General features: G+C 38.7%; 2 protein-coding genes across 5 annotated transcripts in view; both read left to right on the top strand.

Annotated features, from left to right (window-relative positions):
• The window catches only part of LOC105459383 (putative aminopeptidase W07G4.4), a 17818-nt gene extending 16137 nt beyond the window's left edge, over positions 1-1681 (top strand). For 2 of the 4 annotated variants that reach the window (XM_011705340.1, XM_011705339.1), the window contains exon 9: positions 1055-1681. In XM_011705340.1, the coding sequence (XP_011703642.1) occupies positions 1055-1498 (444 nt within the window). In that variant the 3' untranslated portion in view covers positions 1499-1681. The remainder of the gene's footprint in view (positions 1-1054) is intronic. The other 2 variants (XM_011705341.1, XM_011705344.1) reach the window with 2 other exon arrangements.
• An 11841-nt stretch (positions 1682-13522) lies between these two features.
• LOC105459384 overlaps positions 13523-20755 on the top strand; it is a 39362-nt gene continuing 32129 nt past the window's right edge. The window contains exon 1 of the transcript XR_975676.1: positions 13523-14358. The gene's annotated coding sequence lies outside the window, so the exon portion shown is untranslated. The remainder of the gene's footprint in view (positions 14359-20755) is intronic.

Genomic DNA, 20755 nt, shown 5'->3' with positions numbered 1-20755 from the left:
AGAATTCTTTTTGCATCTGAAAATTAATTCGGAATTGATAACATATGACTTGAATTCTTTTTAAACTCTGTGCTATTTGATTGCTTTATTCGTCCTCTATAAAATGTACTTTTTTTTTATTTCCATTGCTTACACTTTTTAGCTATATTATGAAAGATTTAAACACAAAAGTTTTTTAAGATAACAAATTCTCCGTCTATGATGATGAAGTTATATATATATATATATATATATATATATATATACTTATACTTATATACATATTCCTATAATATGTACCTACAGCAATTAATATTCATAACTCGCGCAAAGAACTTTGGATATTAACCGGAAATGCAAATAATAATTAATCATCCCCATAAATCCTTGATCCTCAGAGTTTCCATAAGCTGTACAGCGCGGATTTACTTGGAACACAAACAATTACACTATAGGGTCACTATGTAAAGTGGCGGATTTGCCACTTTATAAGCATGTATCTAGGGCGGCAAGATTTTAGGAGCGGCAAAATTTCTAAGATATTTTTCTTATATAAAATATTACAGTGGAAATAAATTTTATTATTTCATATTTTAGCGATAAGAGGTGACATCTGTTTCTTAATAATTTCTCATTTAATAATTTCTTTCTTTGTGTAATTTGAAATTCTCTTGGGATATTGTGATTTTAAATATGAATAATAGTTGTAGCCGTTGTAGGTGATTAGCTAAGTAGCTAAACCTGATTTAATAATCAAAATTTTTCTCAAATTATACGTCACGAATAAACTACATGATGAATTATTACACAGATATTTTCAAATTTTTGAAATTTTTATTATTCTATTAATCAAGATCAATCATTAGTCGTTTCATTCTCCTAAGTACTAATGAATCTTTGTAGATGATCGAGTTAATGCAGCCATTAATTGCAAATTAAAAGAAGCTTTTCTATTACAATGACATTTAAAAACTCATTTATTTGTTTTCTCTCTCTCTCTCCCACACATACACACACACACACACACACACATTCCCTCTCTTTCTCTTCCTGACTAATTTTATATCGATTGTAGCACGGAGTTTGTAGCTGTACCCCTTTAAAGTACACGCACATCGATTTATACGGACATCTACCTCAGCCTCATTGCATCCCGTACAGCGGCAATCCCGTCTTAGCTATATCCTACTGCTATCTGATCCAAGGAAAATGTCTGACACTGCAAAATAATCTTCCCTACGAAATGCAATACGTTTGTGAACTTGACTGCAAGCCCATCTGTATATCGCCTTACCCACCCTGCAAAGTTTCTTGTGATTCCCATGGAACACCTTGTCCACTGATCGCCGGATGTCCCACTTATTCAGATACGAAGTCCTGTGAACGTCAAGCGCAATCCTATCCACCTGCCCAACCTGTGTCGCTGTGTCAACCCTGTTCACCTAATTCAGAAACGATGTACCAGGGAGCAATGTGTCAACCGAATGTCCAAAGAAACGAATTGAACCCGCGCGCCTGACAATACATCAAGTTACGAGATATTCATGTGATATGAAGATTTATGAGGACCATTCTTGTATAGCGAGTCGTTAATCTTGCCATCGATTAAAATCGATTTTTATTACTGTTTTATTCGATTTATTTTATAGCTCTATGTTTATTTGACATAATGTATACATTTTTGAAAATAAAAAATATATTTATTAGTAAATATATCGTTTTCTCGTCGGTTTTTGTCGACAATATTTCATTTAAAAAATATTTAAAAAATATATATATAAAATTGTTTAAAAAAAATTGCAATTATATTGAATGACCAGATAAATACATAATATCTACAATCAGTAAGTTCTGAGGCATCTCGGATATCTGATATATCTGAGATCAGTGCTGTATCTTCAGTTGGTACATCTCACAGTATTTTCTATTACCAAAATATGGTTACATTTTAAGATACATTTTAAGATTAACATAATGTATGTCGTATATTACTATTATATTAATATATAAATATATTTATATATTAATAAATAAATAAATTAATTTTACATTTGCATTAATATTCATATATAAATGTATCGATTCGTGCATAGAAATGTATTTTACTTTTATTGTCAATTATTTTTCAAATTAAAACTACATAATTAATTGTAATTGCTTCATATATTTTTGTGTATTACAATGAATTTTATTTAATAATAGCGTATAAGTGATAAAAAACAATTACAACCTAATCTTTAAATTTTGATTTTATTATCGACTGTAATTCTGAATAAGAATCATCTAATCAGATTAATATGATGATAATATATTAAAAAATGATATCAAAATGTAAATTGTTTTATGTAACAACGTCTATATATTTCTCTATTTTTAATATTTCCTACATAAAAAATATTACCTTTGTAAAAATACTGTATTCTAACATTTTAAAAAACCTATACGCATTCAGAATGATATATTTCACATTATCAATTGCAGCAAATTTTTCACGTTAAATCGATCATGCTATAACTATGAAAATGTTGTTAAGCAACAAATGTAAAATAATTTCAATAAGTATATTAAAATCGCGTTTTATTATTGCGTGTATCGATAGTTAAAACCACATTTGACAATCACAGAGTTGTTTTATAAGCTCGAGCGAAAGGATGCCGTGAAAGAGGGAAACTTAATTAACTACTACGTCCTTTCTTAATTAAGAGAAAATGTTTGGCGTATCTCGTAAAGATTACCGCGAGCGAAGCAAACTTCCGTTTGCGTTACCATCGCGTTTGCTTTCTCACGATTGAAAGCCCAATCTAAAACTAATCTTGGAATTTTTTACAAGAACATTGATGTTATGTTAAATAAATGAATTGATAGAATAAATAAATATTTTTATAATTTTCATTTGATTATTAATTAAATCATCGTCTCCTCAAGTTATCTATATACAGAGAACTATAATAAACAAACTACAATACGAATAATTTAAATATTGAGGTAAAAATTATTTGACAAAAGACTTAAAAAAAGAGATCGTTATTAGTTTTTACAATTTATAAAAATTTAATATCCTTTTAATGCCATTAATTCGAAATGTTACGTCTAATGCATGATTAAGAAAATATTAGTTTGATTATTTATATTTTGTGTCACTATTATTAAATATCAATCATTTCGAATATGTGAAATGTGGATATTCGTATACAAAATCAACGAAAATGCAAGTGACAATTTCGAAGATACAAGGATAAAGCGGATAATACGCGATTCACAGGCAGTAACATAGTGACAAGAAGAGGCAGCATTATCAGTGCGATGGTACATGCGAGTTGACATTGTTTGAAGAACTTGAAGGTACCGCGAGTCGCCAGTTACAAGAAGCGCGATACGAGGTTCGCAAGGAGGTAACATACCGGACGGGAGGGACGAAGGGCATAGAGGGGTGAAGGAAGAGAGTGAGAGAGAAGGGGGCGGTAGGGGGCAGTGTGGCGGGTTCGACGGCCGGCTGGTGGCCCAGTGACCGGGACCGGTTCCCTCCGCGGTTCCTCCTTCCGCCTTCCTTGCAAACGCACAACTGCATCATCTCGACTCACCTCGCTTCGTCTCCGTCACCGTCCCCCTCAACGTCCCTAGCTCTCTCTCTCTCTCTCTCTCTCCCTCTCCCTCCTCTCCCCCCCCCTCTCTTACACTATCTCTTTCTTTCTCTTTCTTCAGCGTCTGCCAACTCTCCGCTCACCTCCTTCTCGATCCGACCCGATGCGCGCCTTCGCACTTGCGCCTCTCTCGTCTCCTCTCGTTCATCCGACCGACCGGCCGGTCGACCGTTTCTCTCTCTTCATCGTCATATATCCCGTCTCCTCTCGTCTTTCGCACGAAAGAGTTGCCACACGCGCGAAACGGCCCACCGCCTTCTTCGTTCTTTGCTGCTTCTCTCCGTGATGCCGATGCGATGCTCTTCTCTCGCTTACACCGTTTTGCCACTCGCGCTCAACACACAGCGTCCATCTCATCCTCTCTTTCTCTTTTTCTCACCTCACGAAGCAGAGGTCATGCCGCGTATTCGCTTCTTCATTCTTCCTCCTGCCTTTCCTCTTTCTCCTGGCTGCCCCGCCATCGTCGTCGTTTCGTTCTCTTCATTTTCTTTGCATCTCGTAGTTCGTTCAGTGATCGGGCCGACAATACGGGTGGATACGCAATTATTTATCCCACTGCATCGACGTGGGCAGTCCGCGGATAGGAAGGACGGCAATCGAAGATAAACGGACGAATACCAGTTTCAAATGGGAGCCGTGGTGTATCATACGTCGCTACATCAAAGGGGGATCTTTAAATTCAGGATGGGCCTGGTCGAACACCTCAAGTCAAGGACTTGAAAGGAAAAGTAGTTCTATGCAGAAGAAAGAGAAGGAGAGAGAGAGAGAGAGAGAGAGAGAGAGAAAGACAGGGAGAAAGAGCCGGAGGAAAAGAGGAAGAGAAGAGGTCGGGGGAAGGGAAGGAAGTGAAAGTACGACGAAGGCCTGTGTTACCATCGCGCATCCGAGATTTCGTGCTACCGCCTTTCTTCCGTCTTCCTCTTCTCACCTCCCCCCGCCCCCTTCCTACTCGTTGCTGTCGTCACCGCTTCTCTCCCTGTTTGCGTTCACACCTACGGTTTATGAGGACTCGCCGATAGTTTGTAGGTTCGCACATAACGAGCGCACCCGCGTACGTATACGGAAGGACGCATCGTGGAAACGGAGATAACTGGCTGTTACGTTCGCGGAAGGAAAGTGATTTTCCCAAGGGCGCACTGACCTCCACCTATGAGACTGTTCTAGCTTTTTCCTCTAAACAATTTGGATTGATTTCCATAAAATTATTCATGCACAATATTACATGACTCTGCATTTGCTCACACGAATACTCCGAAAGCTCACAAGAACATTTCAAAATAACGAAAAAAAATTTAGAAACTTAAATTTGAAAGAAAATCTCCAGACTTATATTTAAAAAATATTAATATGATTGTAATTTTAATAAAAGTAAAAAGTATTTTTCCTATTTACTTTGAAGATTTTGAGGCATATATATGTATGTACATATATAATTGAATAACTCGTCTGCAATTATATTGATAGAAATATGAAGTCTGTGTGATTATACGTTACTTAATGTTAATGCTAACTCTGCTGTCTAAGATACGTCGCCATTTATGATTAATTACGATAGATAATACTACTGGCATATCGGTTGTCTTTTTGCCATCGATTAACCGTACCGATCGTGATCGTCCATTGCGCGTCTCCCGATCCCGTTCCTTTGGCCTGCTTCCTCGAATGAAAAAGGTAATCAACGAGTACGAGCAACGCGGTTCCGTAAAGGAGGGCGTCCGTTAGAAGGAGGATGTCGAAAATCCGTTGGAAGAGGCTGGAGGACGAAGGACAAAGCGGCGAACGGGAGGTGAGGACCCGAGTGAGATGTAGGTGAGGAGGAGAGACCGAAAAAAGAAGAAAATGGGCCGTGGTCATTCGCGCCAAACTATTCTTGGGCGACTTCGTAACGGTATATCCGATGAGACCCAACTCACGAATATACTTTAGGCACGCGGCCCTTGTCCGGTTGTCTCCGAACAGCTCCATCCAGCGATTCGCCGAGGCTCACCTCTGATATGGGCCGTACGTTGGCTCATACTTTTGGCTTCCGCTCTCTCCCCCCTCCCTCTCTCTCTCTCTCTTTCTCTTTTTCTTTCCCCTTTCGTAAAGTCAACATGTGGCGAATTGGGCTGCTTCTCAGGATAGTCACGAGACCTCTCAAATATTCTCGGGCCAAATGAAACGTGACGCGAATGGTATGCGTCTTGTGTCAAGTATATGTACGTTGCGTTGGCATTCGCGGAAATTTGCTTGTTGATAATTGAATATTGCCATAGAGAGATACACGTGCAGGCCAATAACGAAGATCGAGATGGGTATTGATCTTGCACGAAGTCTTGATGGAATCGACATAGAAATCTATCTATCAATGTTCCTTTAAAACAACACGAAGCCAAACGTAATCGTATGCTTCATGAATGTGTTTATGTTATTCGACGATTATTTTTTCGTTCGTTTGAATTTCGCCGCTTTATTGCATTCGTAATCCTAAGCATTTCAAACATACTCGACATATTTTAAATAATACATCGCAGAAACTCGCCTAAATATTAATAGAAATTTCTTTGGAAATATTAAAATTCAAAAGAAAAATTCTGCAAAAGCGTCTCTATCTGCAGCGTGTCTATTACGCATCCTAATACGCATACTTAGACTTAGACTTGTGCCTGACTTAGACTGTTAGAACTGCTGTTGACCTTTACATTCAAATTGATTCGCCACAAACTGGTATCAATTGTAAAGTAATTGACTGGATAAATTATTATGATTCGTGATAGTACAAACTATGAAATTATCTGTGTTTACATTATTTGTACTATACTAAATGTCTAATCACGTTTTTGAGCACGTGTTTATTTTATTGAAATTATCTTGTTAGACAGAGAATAATCATCTCTTTATTTGGACATCTAATCGATTCAAATAAAAAAGCAGCAAGGAAATAATTTTTCCCGACTTGACGATATGAATAAATTATCCTGATATTATTATATACCATAAAAACATGCCAAAAACTGTTCATAAATTGTAGAAGTTTGTCATTAACTAAGTATAAATAAAATATTGTCTAGATAATGATTATAAGTACATAAAAAAAAACAATGATATGCAAATTATATTTACTATTACGTAAGAAAACATTTTGTTAATGCAAAGACATTGCATCAAGTCATACCTCACAGTTGCATTAAACGATTCAGCATATGGTAGAAACTTTTTATGCGCATCGACTAGAAATGCACAGACGCGATATATTCTTCCCTGATTCATCGAGATAAAATCGTTCGTCTGAATATTGAAAGGACCGCGTCATGCCGAATGCTATATTACGACAATAAAGTTCCGTAACGTACAGTATACCGAATGTGGTAAATTACGATTAAATTATATTAATAATTATTTTTATATAAATATTAATATTAATAATTATTTCTGCATAGAGCTGAGAAAAGGGATGAATATTTTCTTCAGCTGTAAATTGTTAACGTTATTATATTGAATTTGCTCTAACTTATCTTTTTTTCAATGTAAATGTGGATTTTAAGAGTCCTATCTGTTGTCATTCACTCGCATTTGTTTATTTCACGATAAATGTTTGCTATAAATTTCTTTTGAATTTTTGAATGAAAGTATTATCACATAGAAATGGACATAAAACAAAAAATTGTATAAAGTAAAGAAAAAAAAGATAGAACGAACGCTCGTGCTGCGGAAGAGAATAAGGCGTACCCAGAGAGTGCAATCTATTAGTCTCGGTCCAAGGGCCTTCGTACAAAGCAGTCACAGTAATCCGTGGAATATCGTCAAACCGGTCTCAGGGCCGAGATTAATGAGTATCAAAGGAAAATCCGTTCAATTTTGATATTGAGAAAAGCCGTGACTCATGTCACTGCAAAAAGCAGATATTATCAATTGAATCGTCGAGCTGATTGTGAGGTAAAACAAATCACAATCGCTTTTGACCGTCAAAATAAGCGAATTATCGCTATTTGCGAATCGGATTCTTAGGAAACAGTAGAAGAATCTCTTCGTAATTGTTCCACGGTAACGGCGGCGTGCTTTGCATGATACAACGCGGAGCATCCTGATGCAGAGAAAGAAGGTTAACAGATAAACAGAGGAAATAGAAAAGTCTCGCAGGAGACGAAGGTCTCGCGAGGATGCGAGCAAGTCGCGAGCAAACGGACAGGCTTCTCGCTCTGAGCACCTAGTGTATACGTCGTGCACGCGCGCGCGTACTCGCGACGAGGAACCGGAGAACACGCTCTTCATCTCGTTTTCTCCCTTTCCGTACCTCCTCCGTTCATCTGCTTTCCACCTACTGTCTTCTCTTCCTCGCGCTTCTTCCCTCGTGGGCTCTCTACCTCTCGTCCCGCTGCCCCCCTGCGCGTTTCGCTCTCCTGCTCGCTCTGTGCAAAGTAAAGAACTGCCTTGGGTCGTTGGCCGCAACTCGCCGTGACCCAGTGCGAGCGCTAGGACATTGACTCTGCCATCGCCATCGCCATCCGCGATACCAACTTCCCCCGTCCCTGTTCCCCGTCGTCTCCTCCTCCTCCTCCTCCTCCTCCTCTTCTCTTCCTCCTGTCCCCACCGACATGCCACCACCTCCACCTCCCCCGCTCCCGTATCGCCTACCAATTCCTCTATGCCTCGTTCGGTTTACATCGACGACTCGCACCCTCTTCCTCCCTTCAGTGATCCTCCTCCTCTTTCTCCTCTACCTCCATCTTCTTCTCGTCTCCTCTTCTGCTGTTCTTTTTGCCCTTTTTATTCATTCGCTTCCTTCTTTACTGTCCCATACCAGGACACCACCACGATCGATTCGCACGATTCCCAGTTGAAAGAAGCGGGACGCCGGTGGTAGCGTGGCACGCCGCGCCGGCTGCATCAGGCTGCATGCGCGCCGGCGACAATCACGTGTGCATCCGCATACAAGTTCCGCGTGTACATTGCCGGGCCACAGGACCGCGTCGAGCAGTCCCCCGTGTAAATTGGGCTCTATTTATGGCCAAAGGTTCGTCGATGGGGTCGGTTCGCGGTTACGGTACTTGGATGAGCAGGTGACGGAGGCGTAAATCTCATAAAAACCATGGCAAGAGCCGTTCAATATCGATGTGAATTTCAGTAATTATCAGTTCTGGTTTTTTATTCATACAACTTAATTCTCTTAATATTTAAAGAAGGACATTGTACAAAATTTCTTGCTCCAAAGTAAAAATATGAAACTATAAGGTAATATAAAAAATATATTAATTTTAATGATAAAATTTTAATAAAAGAGTAATATATAATATATACAAAAAAAAAGAATCGATAAACTGCTGCGATAAGTGATTCTGAAATGATTTTTTAACATGATGCAAAAGTTATATTTGTATGGAGAACGCAATCGGTTAATCTTTACTTAAATCGAATAAAAATTTCTGTTATCGCGGGAAGCTATTCAGTTCACATAAGTGCGACAAGTTATTTTACATCTCGTCAAGTTGCTAAGTCCTCAGCACTCTATTCTTAATTGCTTAGAGGCGGTAGTTAGTAACGATCGTCGTAAAACGATTTCCAGCTGTTTCTCTTGCTCGCTTATATGATGGTGACTCTGTAAAGTGTTTCGTTCGTAAAGTTTCGTAAAGCTTGAGCCGATAAAACTTAAAATTTTCCCAAGGTGCTCACGGTTATGCGGTTCGGCAATCCAGAAGTCGAGGCACGAATCAAGAAACGGAAGAGATGGGAGGGGGCAAGGAGGAGGGATTGACCCCCGCGTCGAGTACGACTCGCAGTCAGCTGACTCGAGCAATCTCTCAGCTGAGGCAGCGTATCGAGGCCTTCCGTGAGATATTTATCGGACTCTGGCGTAACAGCATAACAGCGCGATCTGATCGCGATGACGACTATACCAAAATATCCCTGTCATTGACCGCTAACTAATGTTCAAGCGACAAGTCCCTGACATTGGACATTATCATAACCGGACACTATTTGATACTTCAAAGTATTAAACTACTACAGATTTCAGTAATACCTTGAGTAATACATAATAAGTAATCATTAAAAAGAACTATAAGAAGAGAAAAAGTATTCAGAAATTTACATATATAGATATAGAGATATTACTCTATCATTAATATGTTAAAGAATTATTGTTAAAGAACTATATATATATATATATATATATATATATATATATATCAATGTATACAATTTTTATGACATATTTTTTGTTTAAAAAATGTTTCTATTTTTTTATCTATTTTATTTCTTAAACACACACATTTGTAATTTACAAAAAAATATGTCATAAAAATTGTATTGATATATATATAGTTCTTTAACAATAATTCTTTAACATATTAATGATAAAATAATATCTCTAACAATTCTATAAAGATAATGAGAGAAAATGCAGCTTTTTGTTGATAGCATTTTATAATACATATAATATAGTTCTAAAAAAAAGATAAAACTTCCTGTCATATTATCGTCAATAAATTTAAGTGACAACAGTTTTTATCCGTATCATTTTGCATTGATAGACAATGCAATTATAAAACAAACATTTTGTGCGGGAAAGACAATGATTTATCTTCATCTTTGCTTCCATCTTCGTTCAAAGGGAGATTCGAAGGCTCGTCTTCGAAACCTGATTTTCTCCGTTTCACTTTCACGGATGCGCAGCAAACGCAGGCCACGCCGAGCAGGCGTTAAACTTCCTCATCGGTGTGTCGGATGAAGGAAGACGAGAGGGAAGGTCGAGAAAGGGAGAAACAAAGAGTAGCACGAATAGCTTTGTGCTCTGTACTGATGAGAATCTCGGCTAGAGAATCGACGCGAAAAAGGAGGGAAAGAAAAGATAAAGAGAGAAAAATGAAAAACGTGCTCATTGGTATTCTTGCCTTATTTTTTGTTGATCTACTTTATAATATTTTAAAGATATAGTTTTTGGAGAAAAACTTCTAAGAAGGCTTCATGGTCGAGCATTAATTTGCCAAAGAGGTTACAAAAAATATTTAGAAGTCAAGGTAATATATACATCTCTGTCAAACAATATATTTCTTTGTAGCGCGTATAAACACACACACACACACACACACACACACACACACACACACACACACACACATATATATATAATATTATAGAATTATTGTAGTTTTACGGAAAATATAAAGATCGTTTTAATCAAATAATCCTATTTATAATGTATCTGAATAATAATTGAATCATCTTATCAAAATCTGTCAGTGAAAGAGTTAGTCTGTCAGTGGGCGGTTTAGATGTCTAATCTGGCGTAACTGCTTTCTGCCTAACCTAACTCGTTCAAAGGAAGTCGGTGGCTCGGTTGAATCGTACCAGGAAGCGAGGTGTCCAATTAGGCACTCGCCAACAGGAAGCCCCTTACTTCCCGATCGTAAAATATATCTATCTCGATAAGCGGTTGGACCCTGGCCGGAGTGTCCTAATGAGATGCACGGGAAAGGTCTCGGTTTTCGCGTCACGTTTCTCCATCCTCGTGCAACGCGACGCGAACTCTAACGCACACAGCGATACCGCCGCCGAAGCCACCGTCGCATCGCCGCCACGCCGCGCCGCGCCGCGCGTAGGATTCGAATTGTGAATTCTCGGGGGACGACGCGACGCTATCCTCGGCTTATCGTTTTCTCTCACCTCACCGCGCGAGCTTACGAAGAGAATCTAGTTCCAGACCGATCACCCTCTTCCTCTCCCGCCGAAACTTTATTTTTGTTAAAATGCAGAGCGTAGACGTGCGCACGACGCGGCGCAAGGCGCAGTGAATCCCGAGCTTCGATGCCACGCACGTCCCCCTGGAGTCCGTTCCGCATCCGCGTTCGTGCCATGGCACATACCGTTATATATTTTCGGTCGAAAAGGCGGAAAGGACAAAAAACGAGGGTGGGACGAAGGAGAGAAAGAGAAAGAGAAAGAAACGGTCAAGAGAAAGAAGCGTCGATGTACGCGTGGCAAAAAATCAATGCATCCTGTGCTTTGACCCCTCGCGGTTCCTTTCGAGCAACGTGGTACCGTCCGGTCGAACGGTCGGACGGCCGGTCGAGCTACGAGAACACCCGTAAACGTTCTATCCGGCGGCTCTTCATCGCTTTTTTTTAAGCATCTCTTTTTGCGCGTCCCGTCGTGTGCGTGTATCATATGCTCTATCTCGTTTGCTCACGTATTCGATTACGGGTGTCTCGTGTTACGGCATCGGGCGCGTGCAACGTTCACGTCTGCGACTGCACCTCCGGACCGAGAACATCGACAACTTCTTCGATGCATCGCCTATAGCATATCACGTTTCATACATTTTAATTCTAAAGGCACTAATGTACACGCCTTGACGCGATGAATAAGATAATTGTTGAATAAATCGTGTCATGGAGAAAATAATTTATAATTTTATACGAGAAGAATTTAGGGATAAATAATTTACAATTTTATAGGAGAAGAATTTAGAGAGCAAGATTGGAGCACATCCATAAGATCTATTTTACGTATGTCTTCACGTTCAAAATGGACTGTCTCAAAATTCTAATAATATAGATATCACAATGGAAAAGATCGCGATATAACCATGCTTTATGAATTTAATTATATTTTTTTTATGAATAATACCAACATCGTCTTCGTATTAATAAGTGGACGTAAATTTCGACAAATATTTATTAGTTTTTTATTCCGGTAACGATTATCGTGTCCATGCTACAAATTATATGAAAAATTTCAGTCGCTCAATTCGATACAACAAGGACTGATATATGATCTCTAATAATTTGTATATCAATAATTTATGGAAATCGCGATACGCGAATTCGCGACGTGCGAGTAGGAGTATAAGTCTATAGACACGCATGTATTTGCACATCGAGTATCTTCTTTGCGAACATGTCCGGGCATCGGTCCTCGTAAAAGACTTTTATGTGTTTGCGAACCGCCGAAAATAGCTACACAATCGGAACCGGTTTCGGTAGAATCTTTGCGATTTCCGTAGGATTACACTTTGGCCAAGTGAAACAACGTTCCGTCTCGTTAATATATGCGCGATACAATTACACATTCGATGTGCGATAGAATTATAAACCTTTCACTACGTCTACTTTGACCACGTCGGATATTTCCGAGTATCTAAAACTCGATGAAAATGACCTTTTTTTTATGCGCCACATGGGAACATTGAGAACACGATAAAATTGCGTCACGAGAGATTCAATTTGCTATATCCGATTGACTCCGCGTAAACAGACGTATTACTCTGCGGTTAACATAAAATTAGCAAAATTTGACTGTAAGAGCAGAGTCAAGTGACTTGTTAGGTATCTCTTTTCCGAATACATATACCTATAGAACGCATCTGCAGCGGTAAGGCATGCGAGGTTAACGACGTCATTAAAACATGCGGTGTGTTTCGAGTTAATCGTTGTTTCTATTATCTCGTCGCATAATGAATGCACTACACACATACATACATGTATCTATATCTTTCGATCCCACTTCATATTTACATATCCATACGCGCTTAATATCGCGATTTATTATGCGAAATATATGCAAAAAATGCGTTTATATCTCTTTAGCAGAATTAACCTTAAACTTTAAAAGAGGTTAGATTTTTCAGTCTAAGAGAGCCGTTTGTAAATATTAAAAATTTCCTCTTTAAGAAATTCTAAAATTACAACTAGTGAATGTGAATAAAAAATTCAAGAAAAATATCATGTCTTAAAATATTATTTCTTTCACACAGTGTCGCGTCTTTGTACAGTCCGTGCGCTTATCAGAAGTTCTAATAAACATGCTAATAATTATTGCTAAGCATGGAGCGATCGATCGTGTAGATGCAAACAAATTCACTCACCAGCCGACGATTAGCTGTCGTCTGTCGTTTTTTCTCCATTCAATTGTCGGTGGACGATTCCATTATTTCAGATTGCTCCAGGCTCCAGATGCTCCGATCCAAATCGATCGACAGGTCACAATCAATTTATACGATTCCGGATCTCGTGCAGCAAATTGACACAATTATCCCTTTGTGTGGCACTCCACGCTCGCTGTACACACACACATACGTACTGTACATTTGTCGCGACATATTTACGGTAAAACAGTTAAGTTAAATACGCGAGTAAACAACGTAAGACAGCCCGTGAGCTGACGGCCGCAGCGTCGCGTGTCGGTCGGTTTTTGCGAAACACTCTTGAAGTTAGGCGCTCGTTCCAACGCGGCGCATTACCGACGCGGCGACGGACCGACGGAAAAATTGGAGCTCCATGTGACGGCAATTTCACACCGCTACATACGTGTGTGTTTATACGTCCCTCATAACCCTCATCTTGTCATCAACGCGCGCGCGAGAGAAAGAGAAGTTATGTAGTGTTACCGTGAATTTAATCGTTGTTGAAAGACTATTAATTACTATTGAATATTTTAATTACTTCCAAACATTTATTAATTCGTTGTCCATCGCCCGTCGCTCGATTACAATTGTTCGATTCGACATTCTTGGTATTACTCGCGTGTGAAATACGCTTGAACGTCAAAAGTGAGGTTATGAATATTAAAGTATATAATAGTCGCGCGTTATTCACTGTAATCGCGTCACGCAACAAGTATCGGGAGCCCATCATGGACTCAATCATTAATTAGCGCACGCGATTATAATTAGTTTCGTTTGAGCCTTATCTACGTAAGTGATTATACGGAACACAATGCGGAGCAGCTGACAAAAAACACGGCGCTGATGGCAGATTAACTGGTAAGTAAATTCTCGATATCTTGCATATCTTATAATTGATCTCGCATATATCGCGAGTTTATGTCGTTACATCGTAGGGAATTGCGTATCTTATATTATTCTTGAGATACATTGCATTAAATAATATAGAATTAGACGGTATATTGTACAAATAATTTTGTTGTCCAAACGATGGAACATAAATTTCAAAACTTATGGTGGGTTTGTCGATCCAACCATATGCGCTATTCATTTCTCAAAAGCTATAACAATTGTCTAAAATTCTAAATTTTGCATGCCATTGATCAAAATAAAACTGTCACGTATTCGGAGTGACCCGTAAATAAAAGTCAAGTACAAGTCTGGAATAATATTTTCCGAGAAAAGCATGAAAAAGTATGTGTATCGAATTCTCCATAAGGTCACTGAAAATTGTCGAAGAAGGTAGATAGTATTTATACGTTGACGGTTACGGTCAAGGACTTCATGACGTCAACGGTAGCGGTTGTTAAAGAATTTAGGTCGAAAAGTCACTGTTGTTCGTTCGACCGGCAGTGCAAGAATTCGATGCCTCCGATTTCGTAGGGCAACACGCGTAAGTAACGTGCACGCCTTTCCACGTTTTTTTCCCAACGAGAACGTAAATTATCCCGCTACAGTCTCATTGGAATCGTCGCTCGCTTTTCGCTGGACTTGCTAATTATTTGAATTGCAAATTCGTGACACCGATAATGAAACATCATTCCGTTACTGGGGCATTAGGCTCGAAAATTATATATGCAAAATATATATATATATATATGAACAGTATATCTCAGAGATTGTGAAAAGAAAAATGTCACGCTGCGACCGACGTATTGATCAGATAACGGATAAATATTTTAGTTAAATAATAGATTACATTATCGCTACAACTCGTTGAATTTACTTTACAGCATCTTTATCTGTATAAAAAATGCTAGTCATACAACTGAATAGCACAGTATTTTGTGTATTTCTTTTGTTGTATATTTTTAGTTAACACGTAAAACTACATATTACTACATATTAATAAAAGCTTTTACAAAAAATATTAAATTAAAGAAAAGCAATTAAAGCTATTGTTTGTAAAGAAAAATACTTAATTTTGTTCAATTGCAATATTAGATACAAAGATTATCATAAACAATCAATAGCAATATTTCAACAAAAGATAATTTTACTCTACGGAAGAACCCTCATCTCCTCGAGCCTTTCACTGAGAAAAGATGAAATCAATTTCCCAGTATGACGTAAGATTGGATATAATATCCTGTCTGACTTCTTATATACACAGTTCGATATAACTTCGGCAAAGAATATAATCTTTGTTGTAGTGTAAAATATGTAAATGTTTAATATGTGTGTTTAATTAGAAACAATGTACCATTTTACACATTATCGGAAATGAAAATGGAAAATTTTGGAAAACTGGGGACTTTTTTTATTTTTATAAGAAAAGCTTTTGCTTGAATTAACAAAATTATTTCATCGTTTTCATTACATTTCAGTTATTATATATCTTAGTTCAAAATGCATATTTCAGTATTATTTTTCTTCAGTTCTTGTTTTTTTAAATTAAAGTAACAAATTTGTATGAATTATAAATTAAAAAAATGTTTTGTTGACTCGTTTAGTCTTCTTACAAATTTTGACGAGAAAAACGGAGAAATAATTAAAAGAAAGGATAACAGATTTTATTTTTGTAAATACTATTCTACCTATAATTGATTCGAAGAGAAAGAGAGCGTGCCAAGAGGAAAGTAAATAAATTCGCATACGTGATCGCACGCGCACGTTGCTGCTGTTGCAAGCCTGCCTCCATTGCAAGGGTCATCAGAACCGGCAGCCCTCTCTCCTCCCTTTCTTCCTTTCCTTTCTTTTTCTTCTTCTTTTATTTCTTCTTTTTCTTCCAACCCTTGGCACTCTTCGTGTCGTCACGGACGCTCGTGCCAGCCCGTAACGCGCGAAGCGCAGAGGTTACATAATTATTCCGGCCGTGCCTCGCAAGCGTTTCTTGGCCAATAGGACTGTGGTTCTATAGGACAGTGGATGGTGTCCCCATAGAAGCCACGCCTCGTGACCCAGACTCCCACATAACTGTTCTCGAAACATCATCGGCAGTCGGAATGAATCGACGCAACGCAAAAGGAAGAAAGTAGCGTTGCAGTAGTAAGAGAAGCAGAATGGAAAAAGATAGGGCATACACGGATAGGATATACGCCGTCTGTTCTCTCTCTCTCTCTCTCTCTCTCTCTCTCTCTCTTTCTTTTTATCGTAATTATACAATGAAATACAAAATTGGCATTATAGATTCTATCATCATCGTACGGTACCTAAACGTACATTATTATCATAAATATTGAAATTTTTGCAATAATATACATCTCGATACTGTAATACGAACACGAATAGACTGGAATTTATATTGCCGCACACTGTTAGACGTCGCAACGGTAAACTTTGATATCGAACCACATACAAGTTACTATGCAAATCGAATTGTAACTTTATGAGAGCAAGAACCTTCGTTTCCTTGACGTTATATTATAGATATACATATCTTTCTTTTATATATATATATATATATATATATATAATGTATAAAATAATTTTGTAATTAGTTTTTATTTAATAATTTATTTGTAATTATCTAAACGTTCTGCTAATGTTATTCAATGACTGTAAAAATCTATATGGTTAAGTAATATGTTACAAAACTTGATTACAAAGACGAATAATCTAGCCATCTATTTTATGTTTGTAAAAGTGTAAAATAGTTGTCTCTTAAGCCATGCCAAGCACTCGAGTTCCAGTGCCAAGTGGCCGGTTTAATGGCACGTTCAAGGTGTGTCCACAGCAATTCAAGGTCCGTGATATGCTGTCGTGATTCTGTTATCACTTCCTAACGTAACAGTCACTCCCATTGTTTGTCTGACGATATTTCGTCGTGTACCTACGTACATATAATATGTATCTATACATGCTCAATTGAGATATCACTTTTCCGGAATCAGTCGCGTCTTTTCTTCGACGAGACGTATTATCGGGAAATACGAAAACATAAAAAATAAGAAATAATAAGCTAATTTATTATGCAAACACAATCTTCTGACATTTCCAAAAGCATAAATGGTATTATGGTGCTTAATAATTATTGTATAAATATTTAAGTGACACTTAAAAATATTATTTATTTTTTTATAAATAATGCTTCATGTATATAAAATTTCATGAGTATATAGACAAGAGATTTTAATCCTTTCGGCGATGAAGGCACGTGCACACCTTGAAAGTATTGCGGACAAACGAGGAATTCTCTTGGCGCGCGCACGGCCATCCGTCAAATTAAGGGATGAAAAATGTACAAAACCTGGATGTTTCATCTTTCAACGTCCTATTTTTCTGTCACCTACACGCGTCCCTTTATCCTTTTTGTCGCTCTTGGCTTCGCGCCGCTATGGGTCACTACTGCGCGTGGCTACTCAATGGACAGTATATGCCGGCCACTCGGCCCCGCAAAACGCGTGTCGAGAGGATTATCAAAGAATGCTCGGACATTGGTAGAACTTTTAGGGCCTTTTTAGTTTGCCGTCCTTTGAACCCATTCACGTAGGCACTCGAGCGTGCCCACCGTAGCCTACGTTTCGCGCGATTCATCCGCGGTTACATGACAGCTGGGAAAGGACATACGACGCGTCTAATTGCCAATTAAAAAGACATTTTTCGCCGCAGGCAAGCTGACCGCTTGAATGGCCGGCACTATATATTTGACCACCGTCAACACTTGGACATCTGCATTTTGGTCAGTATAAAACCGCCATTCGTGGAGCTAAACGTTTCTTTCATTGCTCTCAGTGGTTGTGAAACTTTCTCTCTGCGGGTATAGCGAAAGGGTTATGATGGAAAATTCGAAAAACACACAGAAGATCTATTGATTATAAGTTGAAACAAATTGAAATATGGTCTTGTTGTTGATTCTATATTGAATTAAAAAAAAAAAAAAAAAAAATTTCATGTTAATCTTATCAGTTCCGCTTTAATACATAAAGTTATGATGTATTACGAGTTGTTGACTAATTTATCAGAAATATGCTGAATATTCTTTATTATTTTTATATATATAATTTAACTTTCATAGTAATAATTAGAACAAAATTTACAATTCTAAACTTTCAAAAACATATACAACCGACAAAATCTAACAGCTTTATAGTCAAATATTCCATTAAATTATTTGTATTATATATGAAAACGTAATTCACCTGAAAAAATTTCCGACAAATCCATATTCAATTTTTCTTCAATTTTTTATTCTTATCTTTTGTTTTTTAGTTTTTCATTTATTTAATATTTTCCATTCATGTGTAATTGAAGTGTAAAGTGGCGAAAAAGTATAATGTCACCATGTCTTAAATCTTAATGTTTATGTCGATCAAATATCATGCATATTTATTCCGTCTTGAGATGCAACAATCGCGAGTCTTTAATTCTCGGTAGAATAGCTAATGCACACGCGTGCATGCGATGCAATTCATGTATCGCGTGGGCCGTGAGTTACGCGGTAACTTCCGGGTCGATTTCAATCGTCGATCTCGTGGATGAAATTCGACGGTTACCAGGAAGCGATCGATTCGCTCTGATGGAAGTGCGTGCAGTAGCCGTCCTTGTCGAGTCCACCCGATCGTCATTGGCGGGTCAGATAGGCGTGGATGGCGCGGCATATGGGCACAAAAGGAACCGAGAAGCGGACTCTGCTCTTGAGAAGAATTTCTCTTTCCCCTCTCGAGATCGCCGTCCTTCTGTTCGCATCTTTTTTTCTCATCATTTTTACCCGTCTCCTCCTACTCTCATTTTTTTTTACCGGAAAACCAGTTCGAGACTAGATGCAATGCGAGATACGAACACCCGGAAGGAGATCTCGCTACCGTACAAGCTGCGGCCAAGAAGCCCGAAATTTCGTAAAAAGGGTTCGGGAAATAACAAAACTGGCGGGACCAGCTGCACTCTTTTCCACGCTAGAAAGAAGACGGACCTGAGAAAGAAAGGGGTGAATGACGGACCGGCGAAAGGGGATACCTTTCACTCCGGTGGTATAAGGGATACCTTTCCTTGGTGTACACTTCCTGATTCCCTCCTGTTTGTGCCGGGAGAATCGTGAGGATCCGGAGTCACGTGTCGCGTGCCACGGCACGCGAACGGCTGGATCTGCGGCACGCTTCCGTAGGTTTACATACATATGTCGCGACGACCATCGTTGCGTATCAATCGATGCAGGAAAAAAACTTGGTAAAAGATCTTGAAAAGGGTCGACTCCGAGGATCGCCATTTAACGCATCACTTCTCTGCGTCGCGAAGTCACGATTTATTGAGATTTACTTTCAATCTTTCAAGACTTTGCGTAATTCGCCGTTTTTCGCGCCTTTCGCAGAGAGAGAGAGAGAGAGAGAGAGAGATCACAAATCATTCGCCCTTTCACGTACATACTACGAAGTAGTCAACATCCCCCCGCGTCGTAAATCTTCTTGACGCGGATCCGCCGTGCCGCGTCGCGCCGGTGCAAATTCATTCCCTCATCCGTCGACATTTTCGAATCAGCCGAAGCGCGTAATTCTCGAGCGATAATTTTCTGGCGCACGCACGCGAGCGAATTGCGTCGGATAATTACGCGCACGACAGAATTCACCGGTTAGACTTCATCGAGACATCCTACGTCTCGTTTTCATTTGCCTAGATTGCAGAATACTTTGCGCACATGAGCATGGGCAGCATGGCGTACGCGCCATTTATTTGTTATTCACAAGTTTAAAAGCCAAACGTTATACATACTTATAATATATGTACATTAAGCTTTTGTCGATGTGTAAGACACAACGAAGTTGATGCGACAATTGTATTACATTATTCATAAAGATCGACTTCTATAATAAACACAGAATATTTCTTAATAATATACGTAATTAAATTTTAGTTAAGAAGGAAGGATATGTAGGAAAAATAGGTCTCGAATGTATAGAAAATTGTTTTGCTTTAGCTTGCTCTTTTTACATGACTTTACATAAATATCCGTATTGCAGATATTATTGTGACAACATAGATGAGACCGCATTACGCATAGATTTGGAATATGAATGAATTATCGCAATTGTTTCGAATATGTATCAGAGGACGGCTGATCTAAATCAATGTAGGTATATGTAATATGTTTCGCGCTACGATTTAATCGAAACTCGGTTCGTATCCATTTGTGTTAGAACATTGCATGCCCGTGAGCGGCCGAGTGCTGTTGCGGAACGCGTGTCCGTCCCCTCTGTATACGCGGCGAACGCGGAAGAGGAGAACCCGCGATGCCGTCGCTAGTCCCTTTCCAAGTAAGAGTGGGTTAAGGCCCAAGGTCCTG

Source organism: Wasmannia auropunctata, unplaced genomic scaffold, assembly GCF_000956235.1.
Source record: "Wasmannia auropunctata unplaced genomic scaffold, wasmannia.A_1.0 LD334196.1, whole genome shotgun sequence".
In the NCBI taxonomy this organism is placed as follows: Eukaryota; Metazoa; Arthropoda; class Insecta; order Hymenoptera; family Formicidae; genus Wasmannia; species Wasmannia auropunctata.
Note: the sequence above shows the minus strand (reverse complement) of the source record. Positions and strands in the feature narration are given on the sequence as shown.